Source organism: Manis javanica, chromosome 13 (assembly GCF_040802235.1).
Source record: "Manis javanica isolate MJ-LG chromosome 13, MJ_LKY, whole genome shotgun sequence".
In the NCBI taxonomy this organism is placed as follows: domain Eukaryota; kingdom Metazoa; phylum Chordata; class Mammalia; order Pholidota; family Manidae; genus Manis; species Manis javanica.
Window position 1 is genome coordinate 99,127,666 of NC_133168.1, and position 24,130 is coordinate 99,151,795.

At 58.0% G+C, this 24,130-nt stretch overlaps 4 protein-coding genes and 1 long non-coding RNA gene across 10 annotated transcripts; 1 reads left to right on the forward strand and 4 right to left on the reverse strand.

Moving 5' to 3' along the window:
* Positions 1-159: 159 nt before the first annotated feature.
* Positions 160-3,672, reverse strand: SMIM24 (small integral membrane protein 24). The gene is made up of 4 exons (XM_073219523.1): positions 3,571-3,672; positions 3,313-3,409; positions 2,236-2,665; positions 160-1,534 (listed from the first exon to the last, which is right to left on the reverse strand). Exons 1-4 carry the CDS (start codon positions 3,670-3,672, stop codon positions 1,408-1,410), a joined length of 756 nt encoding a protein of 251 aa, XP_073075624.1. The 3' UTR covers positions 160-1,407.
* Positions 3,200-6,334, reverse strand: LOC108393246 (small integral membrane protein 24). The gene is made up of 4 exons (XM_017653930.3): positions 6,175-6,334; positions 5,734-5,845; positions 5,422-5,487; positions 3,200-4,301 (listed from the first exon to the last, which is right to left on the reverse strand). Exons 1-4 carry the CDS (start codon positions 6,239-6,241, stop codon positions 4,154-4,156), a joined length of 393 nt encoding a protein of 130 aa, XP_017509419.1. The 5' UTR covers positions 6,242-6,334; the 3' UTR covers positions 3,200-4,153.
* Positions 6,335-7,729: 1,395 nt separating this feature from the next.
* Positions 7,730-8,756, reverse strand: SMIM44 (small integral membrane protein 44). The gene is made up of 2 exons (XM_073219337.1): positions 8,247-8,756; positions 7,730-8,132 (listed from the first exon to the last, which is right to left on the reverse strand). The coding sequence occupies exons 1-2, from the start codon at positions 8,563-8,565 to the stop codon at positions 7,897-7,899; spliced, it is 555 nt and encodes a 184-aa protein (XP_073075438.1). The 5' UTR covers positions 8,566-8,756; the 3' UTR covers positions 7,730-7,896.
* Positions 8,757-11,201: 2,445 nt separating this feature from the next.
* On the forward strand, positions 11,202-17,418 carry DOHH (deoxyhypusine hydroxylase). Of its 4 annotated transcripts, none has more exons than XM_037018416.2 (5): positions 11,202-11,429; positions 13,503-13,842; positions 14,427-14,503; positions 15,546-15,786; positions 16,635-17,418. In XM_037018416.2, exons 2-5 carry the CDS (start codon positions 13,569-13,571, stop codon positions 16,991-16,993), a joined length of 951 nt encoding a protein of 316 aa, XP_036874311.2. In that variant the 5' UTR covers positions 11,202-11,429; positions 13,503-13,568; the 3' UTR covers positions 16,994-17,418. The 4 variants fall into 4 exon arrangements, with proteins under 4 accessions (XP_036874311.2, XP_036874310.2, XP_073076710.1 ...); XM_037018415.2 differs by having other exon boundaries at positions 11,203-11,516; XM_073220609.1 differs by lacking the exon at positions 11,202-11,429 and adding an exon at positions 11,526-11,970.
* A 4-nt stretch (positions 17,419-17,422) lies between these two features.
* Positions 17,423-24,038, reverse strand: LOC118972392 (uncharacterized). Of its 3 annotated transcripts, none has more exons than XR_012124569.1 (4): positions 23,592-24,038; positions 22,572-22,630; positions 20,627-21,582; positions 17,423-20,415 (listed from the first exon to the last, which is right to left on the reverse strand). It is a non-coding gene; the product is annotated as an uncharacterized lncRNA (long non-coding RNA). The 3 variants fall into 3 exon arrangements; XR_012124570.1 differs by having other exon boundaries at positions 17,556-21,582; positions 23,592-23,686; positions 23,889-24,013; XR_012124568.1 differs by having other exon boundaries at positions 17,556-21,582; positions 23,592-24,026.
* Between the last annotated feature and the right edge of the window lie 92 nt (positions 24,039-24,130).

Consider the following 24,130-nt stretch of genomic DNA (forward strand, 5'->3'; position numbering starts at 1 on the left):
GGAAAGTCTCAGTGTTTTTGAGACACTGGACCCTGGGGGCGCAGTTCTTGGCTTTGGGGGGCGGTCCCAGGGCTGCAGGCTGTTTGCCATCACTGGGTCCCTGCTGAGTGTCATAAAAGGGGGACAAGCTTCTGACAACCCAAAAAAAAAACCCTCCCACCAGATTTCCAGACGCCCCCTCGTGGGGGGGGTCCCGCCGCTCCTGGTACCTTGCTCTCCACACCTGCCTTCACCGGCCCCCACTGGGAAGCCCCAGGTCTTGCCCAGCGGATACTCCCGCAGTCCCAGAACTGCCGGGTAGCGACGCACCCTCTGACCTCCTGGATCCCCCAAGCCGGTTCTCTCAGCCCCCATATTCACCCTAACAAAAAGCTGGCATTTATTAGAGGCCTTTTGGGTTGTGGGTTCTGTGCTCAGGGCTTTTGTAGAACATTACTGCGTGTCATCTCCATGACACTTAATGAAGGATTTCGTTTCTTCCCCGTCCCAGGACAGGACACTTAGGCACAGAGAGGTTAATTATCTGGGGCCACACAGCAAGCAAGTCGGGACTCCAGCTGCTCACAGGCGCCGCCACTGGGGAGTGCAGGACAGGGAGAGGGGGCTGCTGAGCCATGCCTCCCCATGCCCCCAGCACCTGCAGGCCAGCCCCGGGAGTCCCAGCTTGCAGGATGACTCCCGGGAATTCAGCACGCGGTGGGAGGGGCCCTGCGCTGAGCCAGCTCAGAGGGCGCAGTTCAGGAGCCGCAAAAGCAAGACTGAACAGCACCGGGTCTGCCCTGGTACCGCAAAGACTGGCAGGGCCATTTGCACCGCTTCTCCCCATTTCCCCTCTCATCAGCAAAAAGAGAGCTTGAGGCAGGTTGGGGGGGGGGGCTCTCCCAGCTCCCAGGGGGCAGAGGTGCAAACTGCGGCCAGGATGCAGCTAGGAAAGAGCCCAGTGATTCCTGTGGACTCGTTTGCAGCAGGGCCACGAGAGGCCTTGGAGGGAGGAAGATAAGAGCAGGGACTGGCTCCTCTGATGAAAGCTGGAGGGCAATAGAGATCGGAGGCGAGAAGAGAAATCAGGCAGTGGGTTTAAAAAAAGATGCCTGAAAAGCAGACAGGGTAGAGATGAGATAGTGGGGTTCTGGAGGAGAGGGGAGCTCCTTGTCCAGGGATGCCGGCCGCACTTGAGAATGACAGGTGGGAAACAAACTCGGGAAAGGGTTACCCGGGACAGTGCCCAGGTAACGCGCAGAGGGACTTGGCACAGGTCCTGAGCCGTCTTCATCCAGGGGCTCATCACCCAGAATCCCAGCTGGAGCCATTTCAGCCGGGCCCAGGACCAGGTCTTTGCCTAGAGGGTGCAGGGCAGGCACTGGCACAATCCCGGGGTACTGCCTGGAGGAGGCAGGCAAGAGGCTGTCACATGGAGAAGCTCGCCACTCTTTCATGGCTCCGAGGCCTGTCCTTCTCCTCCAGCTCCAGCCCCCAGTCGCCCTCTCCTTCCTTCTCCTCCTTCTTGACGGTCTGCTCTTCCTTCTCTCTATTGCTGGGAAGACAGAAGCCCCCAGATGACCCAATTTAATAAGAACTTAGAGGGTTCCAGGCATCTTCCAATCTTCCCAGAGCCTCCGGGTCCTGCACCCTTGCTGATGCCATTGTAGAGAAGGGCACACTGAGGCGCAGACCAGTTGGGACACCTGCCCAGGTGGGATAAGAAGGAGGTGCTGGAGCCCCACACTTGAGCTACATGAGCCAAAACCATACTCTCAACATGCGGCCCCCCCTGGCTTCCTGGGTCTGAAAACTTGGGGTGAGGGGAAGGTCAGAGAGATGGGAACATGGACCAACTGACGGGCAGGTATATGAATGAGTGGATGGGCAGGCAGTGGAGGGCTGGGTGATGGACGGATGGGTGGGTGGGTGGACAGACAAAGGGATAGATGGATGATGGAGGGACAGACAGATGGAAGGATACAGAGGCGAATGGATAAATGGATGGGATGTGAGGGGAAATCCCATTTGAAACACATTAGGAATGGGGGTTCTCTTTGAGGGGCCACCCCCATTCTGCAGGTGGGAAGTCAGTAAGGCAATGTGAGGCCCCTGTCGATTCTGAATCAGGATTATTCCCTGGCCCTGCCCCCTCTGAGCAGGTGCTGCAAAGGTGGGGGTGGCAGAGGGGGGAAAGGGGCTCAGCAGGGGCCACAGCTCTGACAGCAGCTGCGATCCGACGCATCGGGGGCCTGCCTGCTGCGGGACTCGCTGCACCAGACAGCGTAGACCACGGTGAGGATAAAAATGAGGAAGAGGAAAGCCAGCATGGCCCCGAGCCCTGCCGGCCACGGCTTCCTCTGGACTGCTGTGTGTGGGAGCAAAGCGGGGTCAGCAGCCTGGCACCAGGCTGGGGCCCCCCTGCCAACCCTCTCCCTCCAGGGCCTTACAGGGCTGGGCCTGAACCAGCCCCAGGACCAGAGCTGCCAGAAGGGAGAGTCGGAAGGGGTTTGGCCAGAGTCTGTCCATCCTGGTCCCCCGTCTTTCCCCAGTCCAGCAGGTCTGCCTGAAGAGGAAGTGGCCTGCCCAGGGCACCGGCGAGCAGGGTGTGGCCGATGCCACAGGAAGTGGGGAGTGGGGCCCCCCCTTCCCTGGGTTCCGGGCACCCTGAGGAGGGGCCCCAGGTCTCAAGCATCCCAGCACCCTGTCTCCCTGAGGCCCACCCTGACCCCGTCACTCCCCATAGCCAGAGCCATGGGAGGGGAGGCTCAGCAAAGGTGGGAATACATTTTATGAGCACCTACTAGGTACCAGGCCTTGCAATGGCTCTTAAGCCCCCACGCCTCCTTCAAGCCTCACACTCAGGTGGTCAGAACTCTTGTCCTCACATTTTGCAAGAGAAGCCAACTTGAGGCTCAGAGACGGCAGACCATCACCCCAGGACACACAGCATTCCAAAGGCATATAGTCCTCCCAGCTAAGAACCACAGCCGGGAAAGAACACCCCACACCCCAACCCTCTCCCATCCTAGGACAGGAACCCCCAAAGGTGACTTTAGCCACACCCTCTGTCTAGGTCCTCTGGGCTGCCCAGCCCAGCCCTGCCAACAGCCAGCGACATCTGTCTTTCCACGCTTCAGTGTTTTGGGCTGGAAAATGGGGCTAATTATGTACCGATGGAGACTGAAAGGATAAAGATGCTAGGCGCCTCCACAGAGCGTCCATTAGGGCATTTACTGCGTTTGTTTTATTTATGTTTTTTACCGCCCCCTGGTGAACAGTCCTGGAAGTGCTCTAGAGCAGAAGCCCCTCACCTTCCGGGCTGAATCCTACCCACTCCAGCTCCCCGCCCCAGAACGGAGCCCCGAACGCCAGCCTGTGTCAAGGTCCTCAGTAAGGAAGAGCTAAAGTCCAGGGCAAGGCTCAGGGCCTGGAGAAAGTGAGAAGGGGAGAGCTGGGGCCTGGGAGGAGAAAGTACCCAAACCTTCCCGATCCAGTGCAGGGCCCCGGGAAGACCCAGTTCCTAAGAACGTGACATCATGTGACCCAGAAGAGGTGGCAGGGGAGCAAGGATCTCCCAGGAGACAGCACTTGGGGCTCAAAGTCCAGGGCTCGTGGCAGTGGGATGAAGGTTGCAGGGGGCGTGTTTAATCCACCCCGGGCATCTGGACGCTGCTGCTGCTCAGCTTCCATACCTGTCCGGGCATTACCCAGCCCCCAAAGGCTGCCTCCCTCAGGGGGAAACTGAGTCCTCAGGAACAACAGGAGCCCTTCTGAAGGGCTCTCATCAACTCTAATGTAGATCCCTGAGAGGCAGCACCCAGTGGATGCTGGTCCCCAGGCTTTGTGGGAGGGAGGAGCTTCCGCCCAGCAGACATCAGGCAGAGGGAAAAGAAATCAGGCAGTGGGTAGAAGCAGGTGGAGCCATAAGAGTGTGGGGGCTGGAGGAGTCTCTTTAGACTCTCCAAGCACAAGAAGAACCCCCCGGGCAGGACAAATCAGGAAAGAGATACATAAAGACCATGGGGCCCACACAGAGCCCTCCCTGAGGGGTGGGGTGCTGCATTCTCAACCCCAAACGGCATCATCTTGGTGGCTTCAGTTCCAGGTCACTGTTTATAGGGCGCAGAGGGGGCATCTCGGGGAGACTGCCTGGAGGAAGCGGCAGGAGTGTTCACATGGCCACGTTCTTGGCTTTTCCATCGTCACTGGGCTCCTCTCTCTCCTCCAGCTCCAGCCCCAGGTTCTTCCTTCCTTCCTTTGCCGCCTTGCTCCCCTTCTCCTTCCTCTCTTCCCCTTTCCTCTCCCTCTTGCCTTCTTCACTGCAGGGATACAAAGACCCCAGACCCCAGTAAGAAACAGAGTTGCTCCCATTTAGTGGACGCTTACCTGCGCCAGGCTTTGGGAGGAAGGTTTTGCAAAACATGGCCCCATTGCGATCCTCCAAGCGGCCCTCACGAGACAGCCTTGTTATTTCCATTTCACAGAGGCAGAAATTAAGGATCAGTTGTTCTAAGGATAGACAGGTGGATGGGTGGGAGGATGGGGGGATGGACATGTGGACAGATGAGTGGATGGGTGAATGGGTGGGTGGAGGAGGAGGTTCCTCCTTACCCGTGTAGGGGCACCAGTGAGCTCTAGAACCTCCAGCAAACCCTGAGAGCAGGAATCGCACTTTCTAGGCTGAGACGGGTCTTAGACGAAGCAGTCAGGCCCACAGACACCGCTCCCTGGGCACATCTGGGGCTCGGCTGAGAATGTTCCCGCCAGCCTGGTCTCCTCTCAGCTCCTGCACTCCCACTCCTGTCCCCGTGCCTTCACCCAGGTTGGGATCTTGCCCTGGAAAAGCCCCCAGCCCGGACTTCATCCCAGATCCCTCCCACAGAATCATGTCAGGAAGCAACTGGGGCCACAGCAGACACTGAGCTCAGTTGAGCCACCCACACCGAATGACGTGCTTATGTACAGACACCTACGTGATGCCACACCACAGTCTTGTTCCACAGACAGGTATTAAGCACCTACTGTGTGCCAGGCCCTGTGCAGGGCCCTGGAGACACAGGACCAAAGCTAAGTTCTATTAACCTACTGGAAGCCACCATCTAGAGCTGAGAAGTCAGTAAACAACTGGATAATTTCAGCTGGTGGTAAGCACAAGGAAAGCAGAGCTGTGGGGCACAGCGATGTCAGGAAGGCTGGGGTTCAGGATGGGCTTCTGTGAGGGGGAGACATCTGAGCTGGGACTGAAGGAGAAGGAGCCAGCCAGAGGATACGGGAAAGGTTCCAATCAGAAAGAGCAGTCGGTGCAAAGGCCCTGGGGCAGGAGTGTGCTTGAAGTGTTCAAGGACAGAAGGAGGTCATCTCTGCACAGCCATCCCTGCCCCCACTAAGGAGGGGGCTCACACAGGCCCCCTGATCCCCAGGCATGTCTGCAGGCAGTACCTTGGGTGTATGTCCTGGTAGGGGTGGGTCTCCATTCTCAGCATAGTGCCCTCCTCATCTTCAGCTCTGCAGGGTGAGAGGGGGAGACAGCCTCAACCTCAGGCTCCCCACTGGGGCTCATGAGCTCCAGGAAGCAAGGATCCCGCGGGCTGGGTGGCTGTGCTGGGCCGTGGGGTGGGGGTCTGAGGAGGAGGAGCGGGGAAATGGGGAGATGGAGCAAAGGCACCAAGGAGGGTCAGAAAGTGGGAGGCTGTGGCCCACACTTTGGGGAGCAGGGGCCCGGCAGGCGGCTGCAGGTGGGGAGGCTCCCACCTCTCTTTGGAGCACCAGATGCGGTTGGCCAGCATGAGGACGAAGACGATGAACAGGAACCCCACGACTGCAGCCAGGCCCACGAGCCACGGCTTCAGATGGCGCTCCGTGGCTGTGCAGGGAGGGGGAGGCAGGGCTCAGAAATGGGACGGGTGGAGGGTCTCTCCAGAATGGCGAGTGTGGGCAGGGGGATGCTCAGACAGAAGGGGTCTTGGAAAGGAGCTGGGGTGCAGAGGTGGGGTGAAGAGACGGGGAGGGGGCTTAGACCCCCAGGGGGAAGCTCAGAGATGTGGAGGGAGGCCCAGAGGAGCCTGGGGGCTGAGAGCCGACCCCGTTCCCCTTCTGCCTGCCCCTCCTCTCAGATGCCCCAGGTTCTCATCACAGGAAGCGGGGAGATGGGGCACCCAGGACCGAGCCAGCACCCCGGGGCCAGAACCCTACCCTGCTGGGCCCAGGCGGGCGGCAGGTGCAGAGCGGCAAGCAGGAGCAGGGTCTCCGGGGCGCCCATGGCCGTGGAGGAGCCAGCGGCCGGAGCAGGTGCAGTGGCGAGGGAGGCCCTGCCCGGCCCAGGTAAGGTGCGGGCAGACCTGGGGTGGGGCGTGCCCCTCCTGCTGGCCCTCCCGCCCTCCCCTCCAGACTCTGGACCCGGTGTAATAATAATTAACTCAGGCACTCGGTCCCTCTGCCCCAGGCCCCACCCTAGGGTGGCCGGCACAGGGTCCCCTAGCCTCCGTGGCCCAAGGCCCACCGACACGCCCTGGCCTTCCACGTGCCCTGGCCTTCCGTCCCAGCTGGCTGGGTGCCTTTAAGCATCATTATCTTTCCTTCTCTGAACACCCCAGGAAATTTTCAGAGAAGCCCACCAAGGCCAGGAGCGCCAAGGCCAGGCAGAAAAGTCCAGAGCTGGGATTTGAACCTGGGTCTCCCTGTCCACCAGCTTATACTGCCTCCTCCTGGCTGCTGGGCCTTTGAGGACCACAGCCAGCATGGGGCCTGAGCACAGGGGACAAGAAGGAATGGGCCAAGTGCTGCCATCCACCTCCAAGCCCAGCCATCCTCGTGTGGCTGGGGAACGGGGCGCCCCGGGCAGCCGGTGACTCAGACTCCAGGCCATCCTGCCTGTCAGCCTTGGTCACTGGGTTGATCAGATAGGGGGGCCCTGCCCCTGTGAAGAAGGTCCCCACCCCAGCTGCCACGGGACAGCCACAGTCCAGGCACGTGGCAGAGACAGGTGGAGGGGCCGGGCCCTTCTCCAGGCCTGCGAGGCCTCCACAGGGCCCGGAGGGGCTGGGGAAATGCTCAGGTCATAGCACACGCATCGGTGCAGCGCCTGTGTACACCCGGAGCCTCCCGAGGTCTGACTGTGACCACTATGCAGAGGCACGAGCCAGCAGAGGGCGAAGAGCCCCGGCAGCCCAGGCATAGGATGAACCCGCGTCAACCAGCCGGGCAGGCGTATATGAAGGGCCTGTTCCATGGCCTGTCCTGTGCAAAGCTCAGAGGGAAAGAAGCCCCAGGCTCTGTGTCCCTGGGGAGTTCTCAGCCTAGCTGGGGAGCCAGGACCCCTGGAGACAGACAGATCCAGTGGCTGAGCAGCAGAGCCAGGAATGAGAAGGGACGTGGGGGGTACAGAAGGTTCCGAGGTGGGGAGTCCAGCAGAGCAGGGGGCACAGGACCCCAGCTCGGAACTTCCGCTTTCCAAGGCAGGTGGCTGGACCGGCCTCTCTCTCCTCCAGTCAAGTCATTTCTTTTCTAGACTGTGTGCCTCCATTTTCCGGTCTGTGAATGGGGTGGCGAGTCCTACCTCGGAGGATTAAATGAGATAATACATGGAAGAGGCTTACTTAGCACAGTAGCAGGCTGAGTAATGACGTCCTAAGCACTAGGTGGGGATTAGCCACCACTATTATTGTTTTTTAACATCTTGGCATTCTTGGTTCACAGCTTGGAGGGGGCTTTGTGGGGCCAGACTCTGGGAGTGTGGGGGAGGCAGAGGTGTGGAAGGAGCCCACGTCCAGCTACGGGACCCTGCCAACCAAGGAGGTGAACATTCTCTGCCAAGAGCAGGCAGATGCGGGGAGAAAGGGCTCTGGTGCACACCAGCCCTTCCGCACAGCTGCCAAGGGGCTGAAACCCAGTCCCAGGCCAGCGGGCAGGGCCGGCTCAGGGCAGCCCCCAGGAGCCCTGCACCGGTGGATCCTTGAAGGCGATGGAGGGGCGGTGGGGGACCCGGGCTGGGGCTTCTCCGGGAGCCCCCTCGCTGCCCCCGCCGGTGTCCTCGTTGCCCCGCCAGGCCAGGGCCAGCTGCAGGTCCAGCTCCTCCAGATCCTCGCCCTCCAGGCTCGGGCGCAGCTCCCGGGGGGCGTCCTCCTGGTCCAGCTTCGGGCCGAAGGCCCAGTCTGCGGCAGGAGCTGCTGAGGGCCTTCCGCAGCCCGCCCGCCCTCCCTCCCTCCCTCGGACCCCCGAGTGGCCCCACGCTAGCCCACGCCAGGCTTGCACGGGTAGGGGCTCACCAGCCAGGTCGTGGGCGAGGTCCTTGAGAAGGTGCCCGACAATGGCATAGGCCACGACCGCCACCAGGAGGGCAGCCATCAGCAGGTACAGTGTGTACCTGGGCAGGCGGATGGCGTCCAGCGGCGGCGGGCGGTACTCCTCGTACAGCGGTGGGGCCGGGCTCCAGCCCTCCGTCCCCTCCTTGACCGCCAGCCCCGGCATGGTGGCCACCTGGGGCAGGAGGGGCCCGGAGGTGACCCACGTGGCGGAAGTACTAAGGGTCTTTGGGTTAAGAGGATTGGGGCTCCCACCACCGCCATCTGCCTGGATTAATCCCATTGCAAATCACTTCCGTCCGTTGGCGCCCTGCCTCACTCCGCTCCAGCACCCCTTCCTTACCTCTAGGGGCCTTTGCAGGGGCTGTTTCCTCTCCTGGGAAAATCCCTGCCCTGGTGAAGTTGACATTCAAGACCGGGAGATAGAACTGAGAAAAACATAACCTTAGAGTAACTGGTGTATTGGGTTACAGGGTGAAGAATGGTATGGGGGTGGGGGGACCATGGTCTAAGGGGTTGAGACTGGGGGTTTGAAGTTTAAAATAGAAGTGGGCACAGCCCCTGCAAAGGCCCTGGGGCAGCACAAATCTGATGTGTTGGGGAAACAGCCTGTGGCTGGAGCAGAGTGAATGATGGGGAGGGACAGAGGAGGGGAGGATAGGGAAGGGCCGGGGCAGGCCATGCAGGGCCTGGGGGGGCCACAGGAGGACTTAGGTTTGACGTCAGGGAGGTGGGAGCCTGGAGGGCTGTGGGCAGAGTGGGGCCCTGACTCAGGTGCTCACGGGCGCCTCTAGTGGCCGCTGCGGGGAGGCCAGACCACGGAGCAGGAGGGCAGGAGCTGAGAACCAGGATGTGGGTGGCTGTGCTGGTCCAGGGGCGTTGATGGGGACCACACCGGGGCGGAGGCAGAGGAGGAATTTATGTTAGTGTCTTCCGCAATTTCTTTTCTTGACTTCTCAAATAATGTTGGAACAAGTGCCCCTTTTTCACTTTTTTTTTATACTTTCGTCAGATAAATTCCTCAAAATGGATTTGCAGACTCAAAGGTTAAAAGTCAAAACGCTTTTATGTTTAACTCTGAAATGTTTAAACAGAGAAAAGTAGTCCTTTTTCCCACCACCTGTTTTTTCAACGGTTTCTTATGAAAAACTTTCAAATGTATAGAAAAGTTGAATTGTGCAGTGAGCTTGCATATGCCCATCACACACTTTCTCCAATGAACACGTTGCTGTATTTGGTCTTTTCCGTATCTGTCCATTCTGTTACTCACTCATCAATACATTTCTTAATACATTTCAAAGTAAGGCGCACACCTCACCCCCATTAGGATGGCTGGTAGCAAAAAGCGGAAAATAGCAAGTGCCACTGAGAACGTGGAGAAATCAGAGCATTAGTGCACCAGTGGGAATGTAAAATGGTGCTGCCACTGTGGTTTGGTGGAAAACAGTTTGGTAGTTCCTCAAACAGCTGAACATAGGATGCCCATCTGATCCAGAATCTCCACTCCTGGGTATATGCCAAAAAAGCTTGAAAATAGGGAATCAAATAGATCCACGTAGACCCAGGTTGATAGCGGCATTATTTACCATCGCCGAAAGGTGGAAACGAATCCGTGTCCACTGACAGATGAATGGATAAAACACAGTGGGTCTGCCACACACTGGAATATTACTCATCCTTCGCAAGGAAAGAATCCTGACACCTGCTGCAATGTGGATGGGCTTTGAGGACACTGTGCCATAAGCCAGTGACACAAGTGCCACACAGTGACATAAGCCAGACATAGAAGGACAGATCCTGTATGATTCCACTTAAAGGTGTCACACTCATAAGAGACAGAAAATATAGAGTTTATCAGGGCCTGAGGGTACCATGAATAGTTCTGCTATGAACATGGTTGTGCAATTAACTGTTTGAGGCTTTGCTTTCTTTTCTCTTGGGTGTATACCTAAGAGTGGAATTGCTGCGTCATGTCGTACTTCTGTATGGCTTTTTGAGCAACCACCATATGGTTTTGACACAATTGCTTAAAAGCTCCCTTTTTCTTGTGTGGACGGCGTCCTGGTGAAAGCCAGTGGTGACTCGGACCCTCATGGTGGAGGTAAGGAGAAGGGAAGGGACTAGATTTCGTCCCTATTTCGGAGGTAGTGTCAACAAGATGGACAGGAAGGAGAGCCGAGGAGAATGGCGTATAGCAGCAGTTACTCGTGTTGAAAACCTTAAACTTACTCTTGTAGGACTCTTTCCCTCAAATTCCATAGCCAGTTCATCCAAAAATCCTGTTTGCTCCACCTCCAAAATTAATGCAGAATCTGAGTACTTATGGTTTCTTTGCTCCCATCTTCCACCCTCCTATATCAGTTTTCTACGCACCAGCCCAACAGAGCCGTTGACCCCTCGGTCAGGGTATCTCATTTCCCCGATTACGACACTCGCCCGGCGTCTGGGCGGCTCCCCTCCAAACATCCGGCTCCAACCCTCGCCTGCCTGGTCTTTGCTCAAATACCCCCACCTCGACCCTGGCCATTCCTAAAACTGCGCACTCCATGCACGCACCGCCCTTGAATATTTATTCTCCTGAGCACGTGTCACCATCAAACATGTATTTTACTTAGGTATCTTATTTACTGTCTGCCTCAGACGGCTGTCAGGTTTATGAGGGTGAGGGCTGCAAACTGTCTTGTCCTCAGAGCCCACTAACTGTCAAGTGAATAAATGAATGAATGAGCGACTTGACCACGCCTTTTTTGTCCCTCCCTTCCCAGCCCGGCTTGGAGCCGCCTGTCCACTGACCACGCCCCTGAGTCTTGGCCGCGCCCCAAGCGCCCTGCGCATGCTCCGTCCCCAGCTCCAGGCTGAATGGGCATAAACCATTTCCATTCTTCGAAGCGGGTGGGAAAACCGGAGGGAATTTCTTCCGGGGGAAGGATGGAAGGTGCGCCTCCCCTTTCCTGAGGGACGTCCTTAGACTCCGCGCGGTCCGTGAGTGTAAGGCATGGCACCGGCGGCGACCTGTGCTTCCAGGCCCTCGTGCCGCCGCGGAGATTGTGACTGCGATACCCCCCGGGACTGCGTTGGTGCAAGCCGGCCCGGTCACGTGGGCGGGAAGATGGCGGCCCCCAGAGCGCGCGGCGAGCGTCGCGCACGGTGAGGCGGGGCGGCGGTGCTAGCGGGCCGACCCGGCGGCTGTTGAGCTCCGGGGACGCGCTCCGGCGTCCGGCGGCGGGGAGCACGGTGCGGAGCCTGGGTCCAGCGGGCGGCCTGGGGGGCCGTCCCGTCGCGGGGGTCGTTGGCCGGAAGGTCGAGGGGCGTCCTCCTGAGGGATCCCGAGACCCGGGCGCGCTCTGCCCCGGGTTCTGGGGACCCTGTCTCTGCGGACCCCTTCGCTGGGTCGGGGGCCTGCTGGGCGACCCCTTACTCGAAATCCTGGGAGGACCAACCTTGTGAGGGATCCGGTACCGCGTAGACGGCCCTTGAGGCAGCGGCTTCCAGGGGATCCCGTCCGGGGACAGAGTCCTGCGAGCAGCCCAGCGGGACCCGCGTCGGCGTGACCCCTTTCTGGGGGGAGAGTTGAGAACTCTCGGCTTAGAGACGTCTGCGGAGGTGGGAGCAGGTTTTGAGAATGCAGGTCGCCCCTGTCCGTCCCGTAGTGATGCCTCGTGCCTGTTTCTAAGAGATCTCCACAGGGGTGAGCGGATCCCCAGATTCCGCCTTGGTTGGGTGCTGTACCCTCGGCTCCACGCCACACCCTTGCCCCGCTTCCCACTGACAAATGGACCCCCGGGATGAGTGGCGGGCTTGCGCACAGACCACGGGGGTGGGTGTCAGGCACCCCCCCCGCGGAAATATTTGATGCCAGCTCTGGTTTACCGAGTGCGCACTGGATGCGGCAGTTGTCGCGGGCGCTGGCGGGCATCCGCGTGCTCCCAGTCACCGTGTGAGGTGCGTGTGTGCCTCGAGCCCGTTTCACGGCCGGTGCAGATGGGCGCCGAGTATGGAGTGCTTAGTTAGCATGGCTGGCGTGCAGATGTCCAGTTCATTCGCCAAATGCTCCTAGCGCCTACGCCCCGGGGACACAGCAGAGAACATGACAGCGGATGTGTGTGCGTGTAGGTGTGTCTTTTTCTCTAGTCCTGTCTTCATGGAGCTGACTTTCCAGGAAGCGGATCGGTGAAGCCCCCTGGTGTCCCCTGGTGTTGGATGCGTGGAGGAAAGGAGAGCAGTGAGGAATGGGCGGAGTGTGTTGTTAGAACGAGGTGGTCCGAGCAGGCCTGCCTGAGAAGGTAGCGGATGGACAGAGACTCCAGGGGAACCTGCCCTGCGAGTTGTTAATAGTTTGACTCCAAAGGAAGACACGGAGCTCAGAGATGGTGGGGGGGGGACCCAGGGCCGGGTCGGGTATCTCACCCTAGAGATACGCAGCGGCTTTTCACTTCCCTCTCCTGAGACTGGAGCTGCCTTCCTGACCAGATGCCCCCCCACTCCCAGGAGTTTTTAAGGATTCGAGGCGAGGAGGGGTCTTTCCGAGGTATCTTGAGGGAGACCCCCAGACTGGGAGTCCTGGGTGGCCCCAGACAAGTCGGAGAACAGAGGAGGGCCCCTAACGCCTTGCAGGCTCGCTCGCTCCTGGCTTCTGTGGTTTCTGGTGATGCGTCTTTAAGGGGTCACCTCCTTTGAGGGTCACCTCTGCTCAGGCGGCTGCACCTCCCTCGTTAAACCCACTTGGCGCTGCCGAGGACGCCGGGAACCGGAGGATTGTGACATGCTGGGGCCTGCTTACCATGTTTATGAAGCGTCCACTGGGACCTCAGTGGCCTGGAGAATGGCAAGGGGCCCCTCCTTCCTCCAGGGCTGTACTGCCTCGTCTGTTTGTGGTTTAGAGCGTGACTCCTGGGTCCAGCTGCCTGGATTGATGACCTTGACACCGTTCCCAAGCAAGTTGCTAACCCCTCTGTGCCTTATGCTTTCTCTCCTGTAAAACGGCAACAGTCCTGTGCCCATCTCGTAGGTCATGGGGAGGATCAAATGAATTCATAAATGTGAAGGGCTTGGACGAGGCTCTGGGCACGGCGCCAGTGCTCCATGAACATCAGAGGCTGTTGCTGTAGAGCTGTTGTTTGTATCTTCCTACCAGTCGGAGACCACCCCACCCAGGTCCTAACAGAAGTCAGCGAGCAGGTGCAGGGCGCCCTAACCTAGGCTCTCGGTTTTCCACTGCAGGGTCTCGTGCCTGTGAGTCCCAAAGTTTAGCCGGAGCAGGTCGGCAGGAGGAAGGAGGCAGGTGCCATGGTGACCGAGCAGGAGGTGGACGCCATTGGGCAGATGCTGGTGGACCCCAAGCAGCCCCTGCAGGCTCGCTTCAGGGCGCTCTTCACCCTGCGAGGGCTCGGGGGTCCGGGAGCCATCGCCTGGATCAGCCAGGCCTTCAGCGACAACTCCGCCCTGCTCAAGCATGAGCTGGCCTACTGCCTGGGCCAGATGCAGGATGCCCGGGCCATCCCTGTGCTGCTGGCGGTGCTGCGCGACTGCCACCAGGAGCCCATGGTGCGCCACGAGGCGGGTGAGTGGCCATCCCTGCCAGCCACACGCTCACATGCAGTTGGTGCCAGGCACAGCCAGCCCTTTCTGGAAAGGTCAGGTAGTAAATGTCTTCAGGGCCATGTGTCCATCTGATTACTGAGACATTTTAATGTCCACCGGGTAGTCCCCGCTTGTGCCAGGCTGCCCGGGACGGCTGTGGGCAGGGCAGGCACATGCAACTCAGATTCGGGCCCCCACCACAAGGGCCGTGGTGAGGCGCAGCTTTCCCCTATGGCTTACAAAGCCAGGGGCTGAATCAGCTGTGGAAGCTCGGCTTTGCCGGCTGGGTCTCCCCATGCTCAGCACCTGTGTGGGCCCCAGGGAGCAAGGCCAGGCCCCTCCAGTGAGCCCCGCCTGGTCCTGCCCTGGGGCGCTTCCCGACGGGCGTCGTATCCCCGTGCTCTGGGATCGCCTGGTCACTGGTGTCCCCAGTCGTAATGAGACCTAGTCTGCATCCAGAGGTGGGCCCGGGTCAGGGTCCCAGCACAGGCCAGTCAGGTCCAAATTCTGGGGAAGGGCTCAGATTGTGCCAGAGCACCAACGCTGCTGTCTCCCTGTTCTCAGGGGAGGCCCTGGGGGCCATCGGGGACCCAGGAGTCCTGGACGTCCTGAAGCAGTACTGCGCTGACCCTGTGGTCGAGGTAATGCTGCCAGGCTGCCTCCCCGGCCCCACCTGGGCCAGCCTCAGAATCTGTGGACACTGCTTGGCCAGCTTGGGATGCGGGCAGGGGTCAGGGTGTGCGCGGGCCGCTGCCCCATTGGGCCAGACTGCCCCCTTTGTCCCACCCTCTGCCTGGCGGGCCGGTGCCCAGGGCCTACTCCCAGGCCCACTGCCGGGGCCCCTCTGAGCCCACCCTCCTCCCCTCGCCTACCCACCCGGGCCCACCAGGGACCCCCTCTGCCTTTCCTTCTTTGGCTGACATCTTTATTGAGGCATAATTCACACACCCTGAAATACCGTGCCCTTTGAAAGTGTACACTTCAGCACATCCAGAGCTGCACCACCACCACCTCTGTCCAGTTCCAGAACGTTCCATCTCCCCAGAATTATACCCTGTCCCCTTAGCAGTTCCTCCGCCCCATCCTCAGCCCCTGGCACCCACAGGCCCACGTTCTGTCTGGATTCACCTGTTGTGGACGTGTCACCGAGATGGGGTCACATGCCATGTGGCCTTGTGTGTCTGGCGTCTCACTGAGCACCGTGTGTTGGGGGCCCGTCCACGTGTGGCCTATCAGGGCTCCGCTCCTTTTCGTGGCTGAGCGATGCTGTGTGTGTGGACACGTGTCCACTCACCTGTTGGTGGGCTCCTGGTGCACTGTGAATCCTGCTGCCGGGGACATGAGTGTGCCAGTCTGCACGTGGACACATTTGCTTCTCCTTATTCTCTTGACCAGTTCTGTGCCTAGAGCATCATAGCCTCTTACATCTTTAGGACAAAATCCCGAACTCCCCCTGCAGGCCTCCTCACTGCGCCACCTGCTTGCTCTGTCTGACGTGTCCTGCCTCTGGGCCTCTGTGCTGACATTTCCCCCGAGCGCCCTGCCAGCCCTGCTCCGGCATCACCTCCTGGCTGAGCGCCCCCGGCCCCCGTCCTCTTACCCCTCCCTGATCACCTCCGCTCCTCTGGCTTATTTCCCCCCCGGAATGTCCTCAGCCACTGCGGCGCACCCATGTCCCCGCAGGTGGCCGAGACGTGCCAGCTGGCTGTTGGGCGGCTGGAGTGGCTGCAGCAGCGTGGCAGGGAGCCAGTGGCAGCAGGGCCCTACCTGTCGGTGGACCCGGCCCCACCCGCAGAGGAGCGCGATGTGGGGCGGCTGCGGGAGGCGCTGCTGGACGAGGCCAGGCCGCTCTTCGACCGCTACCGAGCCATGTTCGCCCTGCGTGACGCCGGGGGCGAGGAGGCGGCGCTGGCACTGGCCGAAGGTGAGGCGCGGCCCTGGGGCTGGCACTGCCATCAGCACGCCCAGCCAGGCTCAGGCCCCACGTGGGCAGGTCAGCTCGTCCTCAGAGGCCAAGCACCCTCTCAGCCCCCAGGTCCCCTGGGAGCCGAGGGTCGTGAGCAGCAGGGTCGGGGGTGACCCCACGGCATGGCTCTAGCGCCTCAACCCCTTTCTATTATCACTTGGGCCCCTTCAGCCCAGCCCTGTAGGGCGGCCCCACAGCCCTTCGCAGCCCACAGAGGAGAGGAGGGGACGTGGGGATCCTGTGGCCCCTGCCCGCAGTGTCTGCAGCGTGCCCACAGAGGACTTGGCGCCCCCACCAGAGCTTCCTCTGGTTGGGGTGTTGTCTGGCCGTCCCTGTGACCCTGGGCTGGGGAATGGGCAACTCAGGGGCCCAGGCGATGCCTGCGGGGTGGGAGACACAGGGGGTTGGTGACGCTGTGAGTAGGGCTGCGTGTTGACGCTGTGAGCAGGGCTGCGGAGTCAGGTGGGTGGCGTGGAACCCTGGCTGTGCCTCAGAAGTGGCTGCTGGTGGTTGCCTCCCCTCTCCCGGCTCCGGAGCAGTTCCCCCAAGTAGCACCTGAGTCCGTCACGTCCTAGGGGGCATGGGGACCCACATGGAGTGCAGGGGTCTTGGAGAGGCAAGCGGAGCGAAGCTTCGTGCCTGGCAGGTGGCTCCTTCCCAGCTGTGCCATGAGCTTCTGCCCCCACGGCCCCAGGTCCCTCTCTGAGCACCAGAGCTGGGGTGGGGCGTCCTCAAGATAGCGACCCCACTTTCCACCCCCGACGGCACAGCCCAGCCAGTGACGCCTCTCGTCCTCCTGCCCACAGGCCTGCGCTGCGGCAGTGCCCTCTTCCGCCACGAGATCGGCTATGTCCTGGGCCAGCTGCAGCACGAGGCGGCAGTGCCCCAGCTGGTGGCCTCCCTGGCGCAGCCGGCCGAGAGCCCCATGGTGCGGCACGAGTGTGCCGAGGCCCTGGGGGCCATCGCCCAGCCCGCCTGCCTGGCCGCCCTGCGGGCCCACGTGGCTGACCCCGAGCGCGTGGTGCGGGAGAGCTGCGAGGTGGCCCTGGACATGTACGAGTACCAGACGGGGCCAGCCTTCCAGTACGCTGATGGGCTGGAGCAGCTGTGCCCACCGCCCCCTGGAGCCGCCCCCCGCCCTCCCCCGCAGGGCCCCAACGTGTAGACCCACCTGCCCCCCGTGTGTGGGGCTGGGGCTCTGCTGGCCGGGTACCCTGCCTCTGCACTGACTCAGGGCCACAGTGTCCCCTGCCGAGGTGCCCAAGGGTCCATGCACGGGAGGGGGCAGGATGTCAGTGTGGGAAGGGGGTCTGAGGGGCGCCTGAACTGGGCTGTGCCCTGGGGGTGGGGTGGGTGGCCCTGAGCCAGCTTCTCTGGGAATGAGGCATGCCAGGAAGGTGCTATGACCTAACCTGCCCCATTGGGCAGGGGCTGGGGTATCAGGGGGGCTGCTCCTGGAGCCCCTAACTCCCCAGCCTAGGCCTGGGCAGGTGGGAGATGGTCGCTGGGTGGCTGGGCTGGGGGCTCTGGCTGGGAGAAAAACAGACCCCCCAGGGTCCATATGGTCTATTAAATTATTTTTGCCATGCAGTGACTGTCAGTGTGTCAGGAGATGCTCTAAAGGAATGTCTCCTAAGTGGGGCTGGGGCGTGTGCAGGATCTGCCCTGCCGTGGGTGCCACAGGCCCGTGGCCCGTTTTCACTACCAGCTAGCTCCCTGGGGGTAAAATCTGCCCAGCCTCATCCTTACCCAGCCCCTAAAGGGGGCCCTGCAGAAGGGGTTTAGTGGCATGGCTAAGAGCCTAGGCAGTGGGTTCCTGTGCCAGCAGCCTGCTGACTTTGCATGCAGGCTCGAGCAGCCCGTTTACTGCACCATGAAGTGGGAGGAACCATGGGATCTGACAGCACCCGTGACGCCTCATGGTTTCTGCTGCTTTGTGTTGGCGACACGGGCCCTGCTGCAGCCGGAGGGACCGCACGGGGCCTGGGTGATGGGGGGCAGGGGTCCTCAGGCCCCCGGACAATGACCTGTTTTGACTGCAATGACCTCTTCTGCCCCTGGCCGAGTGAGTTTTCCACACCAGGCAATCTTCCATTTCTCTGGACATGAGCTACGGTCCAGTTCAGTTCTGACACTAGCTACCTGGAGTCAGTGTAGACCCCACAGGGTCGGGGGCTCAGCCCCTTAGGAGCCCCACCTCAGATGCCCATGCCAAGTCCAGCCTCCCGTTCTGCTGACTGACCAGCTATAAATCAGGCTCCCCCCGCACACACATTTGATGATTTGCTAGAATACCTCACAGAACTCAGGAAAGCAGCACAATCACCTATTTATCATGAAGGATGTCATAACAGATGCAGAGAGCCAGGTGAAGAGATCTGTAGGGCAAGGTCCAGAAGGGGCCTGGGTGCAGGAGCTCTCATCCTCGTGGAGTTTGGGGTGCCCCTCGCCACACATAGATGAGGTCACCCACCGGCATCTCTCAGCCCCTTTGTTCAGGGGTTGTTACGGGGGCTCCATCGCTCAGGCGTGACTGGGTAGACCATCGGCAATCGGTGACTGGCTCAAGGCCCAGCCCCTCTTCCCGTCCTGGGGGCTAGGGGTGGGACTGAGGTCTCCGTCCCTCCAAGCCCATGGTTGGCTCCTGCTCGGGCATCCCTCCTGGGCGACCTTGTCCACCTTTGGGGCTCCCACCCTTTCTGTGCTCCGGCAATGCCCACAACCCTGTCTCCAGCTGGGGCTGGCCCTGAGCTTGACTCTGGATCCAGATCCCCCTGGAGGGCTCCACCTAGATACTGATGAAGCTTCCTGGACTCAGCCGTGCCTCGGAATCCCTCCTGTTAACCTCCGAAGTTGCCCCTCCCACAGGACATGGAAACTCCACCATTCCAGGTGTTTAGCTAAAGACATTGGGGCTTGATCAGTTTAACATCTACCCCAGATCTGCCCACTTCTCTTCGCTTCTTTGCCCCGAACCTCGTCCACCCCGTGATCTCCCATTTGGACCAGCCTGGTTCAATCCCTGGTCAGCTTCTGCCCCTGCCCCATCTGTCCTCCCCGCAGCGGCCACCAGAGGGCGCCTGTGAGCACCGGCGGCAGGTCCCACCCTTGCCCACCATGGCCTGGCCTCCCCCTGAGTGGCCATCAGAGGGCGCCTGTGAGCACCGGAGTCAGATTCCTCCCCAGTCCTGAGGCCCACCGGGTCTGTTCCCCCGAAACACCAGCGCACATGGGCTCCAGCACACCTCTAAGCGGTTCCATGCCTGGCACACAGTAGGTGCTGAATAAATATCTCAGGAGTGAAAAGATGAACTGTCTCTTCGGGGGAGCTGGGTTAAATAACGGTGCTTCCCTGTGCTAGCAATCTGATCCTCAGAACACTGGCAAGGTCTGCCTGAGTTACATGAAAGTGGTCCAAGATTTACTTCCAAAGAGTGAAGAAGGTAAGATGGGGGATACATAGCACGCTCTCACTTGCATAAATGGTTTCTACATGTATATTACACGTGGGTAAAATTTTTGAGAAACACCCATGCATTTACCCAAGATCTTATAGTTCCCTCAATACTTTACACCATCCCTCACTGGGATGGTGGCGGCCCCTTCAGGGCGAGCACGCCGCAGTCACAAGGCTTTGCCCCAGGAACAGAATTCTGGCTACTGAGATTCTTTTCTCCCATGTCTCTTGCCTCCCCAGCCAGGCAGGAAGTGTGAGGGAGTGGAATGGACATGAGGACCACTGGAGGTCCCTGTCTACAGGGTGACCACTCCAGCCATCCAGTGCCCACGTGGGCAGATACTCCGTTTCTAAGACAGCGAGTGCTTTTACATGCAAGGCCACATTTAAGAAATGCAGGGATTAATGAAAAACCTCAAAATGCCCTGCCTGGCAAAGAAGTCACTTTGATAGACCCATCCTGGTTTAAACATTCAGGCATTCATTTCACAAATATGAGCACCTGCTGTATGGCAGGTGCTGTCCCAGACATGGAGGACAGGATGAAACAGTCTGGCCCTATGGCGCTGACATCCCGATTAGTATTATTAGTATTACTTGCCTTCCTGTGTGTTTGAAAGCTGACCCCAGATAACTGGCTTTGCAGCCAACCTCGGCTGGATTGCACGAACACCATCTTGACCAGTTTTGTGGCTCAGGCTGACATTCACACAGACTTCCCCGTGGGCCAGGCGCTGTGTTTACTGGAAGACTACAGGGCAGAGTGCCAGGTATGATGGCCCCCAGGATGCTCTGGGGGAAAGAGATAGGCCCAGGGGTGCAGGAAATTGATATCAGAAGCCATACCCCAAAGCAAGGTTTATGTACGCTAGAGAACGTGGAATCTTGGACCTACAGACCTGCGGGAAGCTGATAGCAGGAGAGAAAGACATCCTGTTTATGGTTCATCTACACTTGAGCGAGAAGTGTAAGTCCAAATTGATGGTGTGGCAGGACCCTGCCCTCCGAAGACTCCAGGGAGGGAGGCTTCCTGCCCCTCCCAGCCTCTGGTGCTGCTGGTAACCCTTGGCCATCGTTGGCTTGTAGACAGGTCACTGTAATCTCTTCCTCCTCTTCACGTGCCCATCTCCCTGTGTGCAAATTTCCCACTTTTAGAAGGACACCAGTCCCTGGATTTGGGGCCAGGCCACTCCAGTGTGACTTCATCTTGACCTATTCTTGAAGGCGGTATTTCCAAATCCGGCCACCTTCACAGGTACTTGGGGGTGGGACTTGAACAAGTCCTAAAAGTGCTAAAACCTACAGCACTTTTAGTGGGGGTACCCAGCCCGGCCTCCGCACCAGTGCATGCTGAGCAAGGGGTTCCCTCTGGGCTTCTGCAGCCCCTGGTCTTGCTCGGCACCCACTGAAAAGCTCAGGAATGATTTATTGAATGCTACCGGCTCCACTACCGTTCTGGGCTTCTAGTTTGTCAAAAACCTGAATATCTGCTAAAAAAAAAAAAAAAGTGAATTAAAAAGGAATTAAATGATGCTTTCCACAAGAGAGGAGTCAGTATGCTCAGCAGTGTATGGGATGAACACCTATTGAAGGGGGTGCAGGAAATTCGGCCCGTAAGATCTGTAATATGTTCATGCAGTATTTTTCTTTGTAAAATGGACATTTATGTTGAGATCATCATAGAGCCACATGCAGCTGTAGGAAATAACACAGAAGCCCCAGTTTTCCCCACTGGTAACTGGGTGCAAAACACAAAAACCGCAAGTGTGGTGTCATCACCAGAACGTCGGCATTGATCCGGTGCGCCGACCTCACTGATTTCTCCAGTTCCGCTTGCACACTCATCAATGTGCGTTACGTTCCCTACCATTTCAGCACTGTGCGAGCCTGTGTGTCCACCATCATAATCCTAATGCAAACTTTCAACATCACAGCTGTGGCAGGCTGATTAATGAGCCCCCTGAACATACCCATGCCCTAGTCCCCGGAACCTGTGAATGTTATTTTACATGGTAGAAAAGGGACTTTGCAGAGGAGACTAAGATAAGACCCCTGAGAAGAGGGTGACCCTGAATACCCATGGGCTCACTGTTCGATGTCCTCAGGAAGGTCCTTATGTAAGGGGGCAGGAGGTCAGGGTCAGAGAGACAGGAAGGTGCGGCCCTGCTGGTGGTGCAGACGGAGGAGGGGCCTCGAGCTGAGGCTACGGCGCCTCTATTAGCTGGAAGAGGGGGACGTGGTTCTCCCAGGGCCCCCGGAGGAACAGGTCCTGCCCACATGAATTCAGCCTTTCAGACCTTAAAAATAGAAATTAATGCAAAAAAAAAAATCCAAACTTTTAAGTGAAGACAGGACCCAACTTTTCCCTTGCACGATTCCCATCCCTGACCTCCCCTGATCCCAGCCCTGTTGGGCGCTGTCTTTATTTAAAAAAACCAAGACAGATGATAGGGAGGAAAATCCAATTGAGATAAAACTTGCTCACTTTTTTCTCCCTGAGTGGGCATCTAGCTCTGTTCAACATTAAAGTAAGAGGTATTACAGATTTCAACATTTTTTCATCACTATCAGAAATTTTTTTCAAGGTATGCTGCCTCTCGAATGTTGATAACTGGTTTGGGGCAATAACATAGACACATTTGTTAAATCTAAATAAATCTGGTAGTGGGGCTAAATCAAGCCTAGTCTGGAGAGGCAGATATTCAAGAAGTTGTCTCTTCATTCGCCAGTTATGTGTTCTGTGCCCGGCACTGTCTATATCTTCTTTGTCTGGTAGAATTTTTTACGATACACGTGTTCTATGTGTGCACCATCCAGTATGAAGCTACTAGTCAGACGTGACTGTAGAGCATTTAAAATGTGGCCATTGTGACTACAGAACCAAATCTTTTATTTTTGAAATTTTAGGCAATTTAAATGGAAATGGAAAAGTCTGTCACTTGGCTCAGTTACTAGAAAACTTCTAAGCATGCTTGGAATACCGAGGTATGTGAATCTGCTTTACCTGCTGTAAATGTTATAAAATGTAGAGATCAATTATTTCAATGAAAATTAGCAGCAGCTGACTTTAGGTGGGCTGTAAGTTTACAATACACACCGGATTTCAAGACTTAATGTGAGAAAAGCAGCATAAAATATTTCATGGATGATTGCTCATCTTAATTACACGTTGAATTATGACTTTTTGACATTTTCAGTTAATAAAATATATTGCGAAAAATTAATTAACACTGGCTTCTTTGTGCTTTCTTCTAATATGGCTCCCAGAAAATTTTAAATTACTTACGTGGCTTACGTTTCTATTGGATGGCATTGCTCTGGATCCCGTGGAGGCTGTAAAGTTTGCTGAAGACAAACGTGCATTATATAATTTCACAGTGAATGAACGAATGAACAGAAATTGTTTACTATGGCATATGCTTTCCTCTGAAACCTTTGCCTAAATGTTATATTTGCAGTGAGACCTTCCCTGATGACTGTGAGACTATAACCCCTCTCACTCCTTTTCTTGTTAGAATCCAGAATCCCGCTCCAGGAGGAGTTTTTTTTTTTTTAACAGCTTTATTAGATAGAATTCACATACTACACAATTCACTCATTTAAAGTGTTCAATTTAGTGTGTTTTGGTGTATTCAGGGTTGTGCAAACACATCACATCAATTTTAGAACATTCCGTCACCCCAGTGAGAAGGTGCCTAGCAGCACCCCCCATTCCTTCCTTCCCCCAGCCCTCTGACAACCTCGGATCCACCTGCTGCCTGTGGGTTTGCCTTTTCCGGACATTTCACATAATGGAATCCTACCATACGGGGGCCCTTTTGTGTCTGATTTCCCTCACGGAGGGATCAGGTTTTCAAGGTTCACTCCTTTTCACTGCCACACAGTGTGCCGGGATATGGATGGAGAGACCGCATTACATTTACCCATTCATCTGCTTAGGGGTATTTGGGTTGTGGGCACTTTTTGGCTCTTACGAACGCTGCTGCAATCCACATTCGTGTGCAGACTTTTAAGTGGCCATGTCTTCAGTTCTCTTGGATAGATACCTAGGAGTGGAACTGCTGGGCCACCTGGTAATTCTATGTTTAACTTTCTGAGGAATCGCCCGACTGCTTTCCAATCATTTGCATCATTTTACATTCCCACCAGCAACGCACCAGGCTTCCAGTTGCTCCACATTCTCGCCAATCCTTATTTCCTGGTTTGGTTTATCATGGCCATAGGCGGAGAAGTGGTATCTCACCGTGGTGGTGATTTGCCATTTCCCTAATGACTGATGATGGGGAGCATCTCTGCAGGAGCTTACCGGCCATTCGTTTGTTTCCTCTGGAGAAGTGTCTGGACCCTTTGCCCATTCTTGGAGCAGGTATTTTCATCTGCTTTTTCTCCTGTTTCCGGGGCCTGAAAGAAGATCATATGGGGGGCGCGCAACCCACGCGGGAAGAAAGAAGGTCCTTCGGCAGGTGGGCTGTGCACGTCCCACATGCACCTGTTGCCGGTCCCCCGCGCGCCCATCACACCGCAGGCCCGCCTCACTGAGCCTCGCGGGTCTGCCCTTGGGTGCCCGATTTTGCGACTGTCCCGAACTAAGAACGAGCCTCACTCTGAACAGAGCAGAGTCCCTGCCGCAGGTCCAACAAAGTGCGGTGCCCGGAGCCGCCGGTCCGGTTCCGGCCGCGGTCGCCCTTGGCAACGCGCGGGACGCGCTTCCTGTATTGATTCGAATGCCCACCTACGTCACGTCCTCCCGAGATGCCCGGCGTGCGCAGGCGCAGCCGTGCCAGGTGGACGGGACGGGGACGGGGCGGGGGCCCTCAGCGCGCCGGCGCAGGGGCGGGGCCGGCC